A 7,321-nucleotide genomic window follows, 5' to 3' on the forward strand; every position below is an offset into this window, starting at 1 on the left:
TAAGTACACTGTAGCTGTCTTCAGACACTCCAGAAGAGGGAGTCAGATCTCATTACGGATGGTTGTGAGCCACCATGTGGTTGCTGGGATTTGAACTCCAGACCTTCAGAAGAGCAGTCGGGTGCTCTTACCCACTGAGCCATCTCACCAGCCCTCTTGTTTCTTTCTGTAGTTTGTTTTTCTGAGCCTGGATTTCTCTATAGTTCTGTAGCCCTGGTTGTCCTGGAACTCACTATGTAGACTAGGTTAGTCCCTAACTCACAGATGACATGCTTGCCTCTGCCTCTCAAGTGCTGGGATTAAAGGCATGGGGTGATAATTATTTAATTTTTTGAGACCTGAGCTCACTCTGTAGCTCAAGCTGATGTGGAACTGTGTATCTGCAGCAACAAGAACTAGAGTTCTCTTGTCTCAACCTTGGCTGAAGTGTGCCACCATGTCCTTTATTCAGTCATTTTAGAGCCATCCTTGTTGGTAGGCTAACGGCTCAGGCAGGCATCTATGGGAACGTGCTGTAAGCATGTCTCTGCTTGCATGCATACCTGCTGACAAGTGCAACAGAGTAGGCACCAGGTGCATACTTGCTGCACTGTAATGAATAATTGATTCTGTAGGCAACACTTGTTTTGATGTTTTAATGAAAATATATTTTTTTAAAGATTTATTTATTATATGTAAGTACACTGTAGCTGTCTTCTGATACTCCAGAAGAGGGCATCCGATTTTGTTACGGATGGTTGTGAGCCACCATGTGGTTGCTGGGATTTGAACTTGGGACCTTCAGAAGAGCAGTCGACGATCTTAACCACTGAGCCATCTCGCCCCCGAAAATATTTTTAGAAGAGAGTTTCAAATGGAACTTCCCAGTTGAGTAAATTGCCCTCCAGTCTTCCGGCAGTGGGTATTCCATTGCTGGATACACTGAGAACTTGTTTGTAAGTTCCAGGAAATAGGGCCATTGATGTGCAGAACCTTTTACTAAGCACTTCTCCCCATGGAGACCAAACTGAAGTGTAGCTGGTGTTCTGGCTGGACCCGTGATGATTTCCCTTTGGGAGGAGGTGCTCTCCAGTTTCTTTCTGACCTTTCCATTTTCTTTTAGGTATTGCTGGATGCTGCGCCAAAACCACAGTTGCCCCCCTGGATCGAGTGAAGGTTTTATTACAAGCTCACAACCGTCATTACAAACATTTAGGTGAGTTCTACATGCCGTCTTGTCAGGGTTTCTATTGCTGTGATAAAACACCATGAACAAAAGCACGCTGGGGAGGAAAGGGTTTATTTCACTTGCTCCTCTGTATCCCAGTTCATCACTGAAGGCAGACAGGATCTCACACAGGGCAGAACCATAGGAGCTGATGCAGAGCCATGCACCAGGATAGCAGCCTCGGAGGACTGCGGCTTCACAGAGACGATTCCCAGTTAAGAACACTGGCTTGCTCTTCACAGCTTGCTCAGTTCGCCCTTTTCCTTTTCTTTTTCTTTTTGGTTTTCCAAGACTGAATTTCTCTGTGCAGCCCTGGCAGTCCTCTGTAGACCAGGCTGGCTTGGATCTTAGAGATCTGCCCTTCCCCGCCTCCTGAGTCCTGGGATTAAAGGTGTGCACTAACAGGGGCCAGTTCTCAATGTACTTTTTTATAGAACCCAGGACCACTTTCATGTAGAACTCAGAGGTGGTCCCACCCGCAAAGGGCTGGGCCCCCTTCCACATCAATCACTAGTTAAGAAAATGCCCTACAGTCCTGCTTGCCTACAGCCCTATAGTATGGAGGCGTTTTCTCAGTTGAGGATCTCCCCTCTCAGATGATTACCTTGTGTCAAGTTGGCAAAAAGCTAGGTTGAAATTTTGCCAACTTGCCAAAAAGCCAAAGATGAAAACAAATGGAATAGCGATGGCTCAGAGGTTAAGAGCACTGACTGCTCTTTGAGAGGTCCCGAGTTCAATTCCCAGCAATCACATGGTCGCTCACAACCATCTGTAATGAGATCTGACGCCCTCTTCTGGTGTGTCTGAAGACAGCTACAGTGGAAGGTTGGAAGCATGTGTTCTTTTTGTAGGGCCCTGGGTTCAGTTCCCAGCACCCACACAGTGGTTCAACCATGCATCTAGTTCACGGGGTCCAGTACCCTCTTCTGAGCTCTTTGGGCATCTGGCACTCACATAATGCATACACATATATAGGCAAAACAGCTGTATATATAAGGAAAATTAAAAAATGGTTAAAAAATAAATACCATTTGTGGTTGAGCATGATGGTGCATACTAATAATACATACCAGCGCTTGACGGGTAGAGGCAGGATGAACAAGGCTTCAAGGTCATTCTTGGCTGCCTAGGATGTTTGAGGCCAGCCTCAGTCATAGACCTTTCTAGAAAAACCAAAACACTCTTGAAATTATGTAACTTCTTAAATAAGTTTCATTAAGAATGATGGTTTATTAATCTCTATCTTTTTTTATGAAAAATTGAATTTCAACACATTTATTGGAGGAGGGAACATTAAGACACTGTTCTTTAGGTTGGATCTCAAACTTAAAAGTAGCTTAGGCTGACCTTGAACATGTGATCTTTCTCCCTTAGCCTCCCCTGTGTTGAGATTACACTTAGAAAAAAGAACAAAACAAGGGTGAAGCTGGGGCAAGTGTCTTTAGTATTCAGGAGGCAGAAGCTGGCAGATCTCTGTGAATTAGAGATTGTAGGCCAGCTGGAGCTATATGGTAAGACCCTGTCACAAAACACACACTCACACACACACAAGAAACATAAAAAGAAAGGAAAAAGGGGAAACATGGGCCAGCAAGATGGCTTTGTGGGTAAAGTGCTTACCACATAAGCCTAATGAGTTTGATCCCCAGGACCCATATGACTATGGAAGGAGAACCTTCTCCTCAAAGTTGTCCTCTGTCCTGTACACGTGCAGTGACACGAGCATACCAGTGTGCACACGTTCTCAAACACATACACAATAGTAAATACGTACAAACTGAAAGAAGAACAAAACAGAAACAGTGAAGACGGATTACACATGTGAGTATATGCCTGGCTCAAAGTTAGTTTCCATTACCTTAATAGTATTCTTCTAAACTTGTTCCATGAATAGGGGTACTTTCCACACTGCGTGCTGTTCCCCAAAAGGAAGGCTACCTTGGACTATATAAAGGAAACGGTGCAATGATGATTCGGATCTTTCCCTACGGTGCAATCCAGTTCATGGCCTTCGAGCATTATAAAACGGTAGGTGGGTTTTTCTTTCTTCCATGTCTTTGAATGTTATGTTTAATACCAAACATTTGTGTGTGTGTGTGTGTGTGTGTATGTGTGTGTGTGTGTGTGTGTGCACACGCGCGCGTGTGTGGAAGTCAAAGAGCAACTTGTAGAAATCCTCCCATCCTGTGGGGTCTGTGTTTGGGCTCAGGTTCTCAGGCTTTGTGGCAGATGTCTTTGCAGTCCCTTGCATCTTTTGTGGTTTGAAACAGTATCTTTATGTTAAGCACAGGCTAGGTTTGAACTAATGATCCTCCTGCCTCAGCCTCCCAAGTACAAGAATGGTGAGTGCATATTTTTCCTCCTAGGCCCAAGCAACTAGAATAACTCTGAGACTCAAAATATCTTGAAACACCTTGGCCATAAGCTTAGATTGGTTCCCCAATCAGATCATAAGTTATTATCCATTTATTCTAGCCTATGTCCTGCCATGTGGCTGGTTACCTCTGCTCAGCTGCCATGGTTTTCACCTCCATGTTCCTGGGCAAATCCCTGTCTGGCTGTATGCTAGAATCCTTTCTGCTGACGGGATGTCCCACCTTCCATTCTTCCCTTCCCTATAGGCCATAGGATTTTATTGACAAAAGATGCAACCATTGAGTACACAATAGATTCTCTCTGCCCTGGGATGATATGGGTATGCTAGCATGCTCTCCATTGGAATTTTCCCCCAGTGCTGGGGACTGAGCCTACAATTCTGTGCACACTAGCAGTTTTAGCTCAGAGTTAAGCTTGGATGCTATGAATCCAGTGCAAGCTTCTATGCTTCTGTGCAAGCACTTTCCCAACTGAGTGTCTTTTCATTTCCTGTTAATTTGTTTTGAGATAGATCTGGACTTTATGTAAGACTGGCCTAAAAGTTACTGTGTAGCCAAGGCTGGCTTTGAACTCCTAGTCTTGCCTCCTCTCCCTTTCAAGTGCTGGAATTGTAGGCGTACACAACCATGCCCAGCTCAAAAGTGCCTTCCAGATAGATAGATACAGAGTCAGTGAGGGAGGTAAAGGGTAAGGGTGGCTTCTGCCACGCCTAATGACCTACGTGCAGTTCCTGGAATCCACATGGTAGATAGCTGACGCCTTCAAGTTGTCCCCTGATTCATGATTGTGCACACCCACTCACACAGACACACACACACAGACACACACACACACACACACACACACACACAGAAAATAAAATGAATCAAAATTGAAGTTTTTTTTTAAAAAAAGATAAATTTAGAGCCGGGCGTGGTGGCACACGCCTTTAATCCCAGCACTCGGGAGGCAGAGGCAGGCGGNTTTCTGAGTTCGAGGCCAGCCTGGTCTACAAAGTGAGTTCCAGGACAGCCAGGACTATACAGAGAAACCCTGTCTCGAAAAAACCAAAAAAAAAAAAAAAAAGATAAATTTATAATATTTCAATATGCTTTTTAAACTAAAAAATATTTGTATGTGTGTATGGTGCTTGTGGAGGCCAGAAACTAGCACTGGATCTCCCTGGAGCTGGGGTTTGCTGCTGAGGGTGCTCAAAACAGAATCTACATCCTCTGGAACAGCAGCCAGCATGCTTCACCCACTGAGCCGTCCCTCCAGCCCACTAAATAAACTTGTTCTGCAGTTCTCTGAGAATACTGCTGTGGCTTTTCTTTTATATTCATTTATATTCATTTATCATGTCTATATTTTTTCAATTGGCATAAAGTATAAATGTATATCATATTTAATAAATGTATATGATATAACTATATAATTATGCACACATACATGCATACATATTTCGCTGTTCTGAGGATCAAACCCAGAGCCTTGAGCCCCCTAGACAGATGTTTTACCAGTGAACTGCACCCCCAGTTTGGGATTTTGGTATTCAGTAAGTGGAATCATGTTACAAAGGTTTATTATTTCACAGCAGTGCTTCAGCAGCTTCCCTGCTACACTCGTTCCTTTCCTTTCCTTTCCTTTCCTTTCCTTTCCTTTCCTTTTTCTTTTTCTTTTTCTTTTTCTTTTTTCTTTCTTTTTCTTTTTTCTTTCTTTTTCTTTTTCTCTTTCTTTTTCTTTTTTCTTCCTTTTTCTTTTTCTTTTTCTTTTTCTTTTTCTTTTTCTTTTTCTTTTTCTTTTCCTTTTTCTTTTTCTTTTTCTTTTCTTTTTTTTGAGACAGGTTTTCTCTGTGCAGCTCTGGCTGTCCTGAAACTTGCTCTATAGACTAGGTTAGCCTTAACTCACAGAGATCCACCTCTCTCTGTCTTCCAAGTGCTGGGATTTTATTTTATGTATATGGATGGTTTGTTTTCATATGTATCTGTGTGTATGAACTGTGCATGTCTGGTGCCTATGGTAGCCAGAAGAGGGTGCTGTATCCCCTAGAACTGCTGTTAGGGATGGTCATAAGCTGCCATGTGGGTGTTGGGAACTGAACCCAAGTCTGCAAGAGCAGAAAATGTCCTTAACCTCTGAGCCATCTTTTCAGCCCCTCATTTAATTCAGTGTTTTTGGTTTCTAGTTCATTACCACAAAGCTGGGAGTTTCTGGTCATGTGCACAGATTAATGGCTGGATCCATGGCAGGTAAGATGAGTAGGTCCATCTTATACGGAACAAATACGTTTTCTTTATATCAAAGTGCTTACTTGGTGGGCTAGAGAGATGGCTAAATAGTTGAGAATACTTCCTGTTATTTTTTTAAATATTTATTTATTTATTTATTTTTTATTGAGACACAGTGTTACTATGTAGTCCTGGTAGGCCTGTGTTTGAATATTTATTTTTATTTGCATGCAAATGCACACGTGTGCATGCATGTATGTGTGTGTGCGTATGAGAAAGAGAGAGAGTGTGTGTGTATGAGAAAGAGAGAGTGTGTGTGTGTGTGTGTATGTGTGTATCAATGTACAGTACTTATAGGTGCTTCAATTTACAGCACTTGGGAGACCAAGGCTAGAGAACTGTTTTTTGTTTTGTTTTGTTTTTTAAAAGATTTATTTATTATTATATCTAAGTACACTATAGCTGTTTCCAGAAGAGGGCATCAGATCGGATGGCTGTGAGCCACCATGTGGTTGCTGGGATTTGAATCTCACTAGATAGCCCTCCTAGGCTGGCCTCTGTCTCCCTAGTACTGATAATAAGGCATTACAACTGGCCCTTGTTTTGTTTCCATACAGCGTCTTGAGTATTAAGGTGTCCTTGAACTTGCTATGTACTTGAGGATAGTTTTCAACCTCCTGTCCTCCTGCTTCTGCTCCCCATGGGCTGATTCCTCAGCGTGCACCACCGCCGCCATGCCTAGTTTATGTATACTGAGAATTGAATCTGGGGCTTCATGAGTGCTTGACAAACACTCTACCAAGTGAACTACATCCCCAGTGTGGTTTTGTTGTTTGTTTTTTGAAATAGGGTCTTGTAGAGCTTAGGCTGGCCTCAAATTAGCTATTTAGACAAAGTGGCCATGAAATCCCCAGCTTTCTGCTTACCTCAGTGATGGAATTGCAGGTGTTAAATTTAGGAATAGAAAGATGGCTTAGTGGTTAACAGCACCAGTTGCTCTTGCAGAGGACCCAGGTTCTATTCTCAGTATCCACACTATGGTTCACAAGCATTTATAACTCTAGCTTCAAGGGACCTACTAGGCATGTATGTGGTAGACATACAACCAAATAAAAGACTCATACCCATGAAGTAAAATAAATCTAAACACATTAAACTTAACTGGATTGTTTGTGGAAGTTGAAATCATATATTCATGAAAAATTGAGAGTGCCAGATGTAGTGTAACACTTCTTTAATCCTAGCACTTGGGAGGCTGAGGCAGGAGGATCTCTGTAAGTTTGAGGCCAACCTGGTCTACATATCAGAGTTTTAAGACAGTCAGAATTGCATAATAGAGAGATTTTGTCTCATGAATGCTTGACAAGCACTCTACCAAATGACAACCAACGAGCAAACAACCACAAAACCAAACCCCGGAAAGCAATTCAACACTGAGGTTCCTTCCTTCCTTCCTTCCTTCCTTCCTTCCTTCCTTCCTTCCTTCCTTCCTTCCTTCCTTCCCTCCCTCCCTCCCTCCCTCCCTCCCTCC

At 42.9% G+C, this 7,321-nt stretch overlaps 1 protein-coding gene across 2 annotated transcripts in view; it reads left to right on the forward strand.

The window, feature by feature from the left end:
- Positions 1-7,321, forward strand: part of Slc25a16 (solute carrier family 25 member 16) — a 24,690-nt gene that overhangs the window by 6,425 nt on the left and 10,944 nt on the right. For both annotated transcript variants that reach the window (XM_021173970.1, XM_021173971.2), the window contains exons 2-4: positions 1,103-1,195; positions 3,102-3,235; positions 5,748-5,811. In XM_021173970.1, the coding sequence (XP_021029629.1) occupies positions 1,103-1,195; positions 3,102-3,235; positions 5,748-5,811 (291 nt within the window). The remainder of the gene's footprint in view (positions 1-1,102; positions 1,196-3,101; positions 3,236-5,747; positions 5,812-7,321) is intronic.

Source organism: Mus caroli, chromosome 10 (assembly GCF_900094665.2).
Source record: "Mus caroli chromosome 10, CAROLI_EIJ_v1.1, whole genome shotgun sequence".
Lineage (NCBI taxonomy): Eukaryota > Metazoa > Chordata > Mammalia > Rodentia > Muridae > Mus > Mus caroli.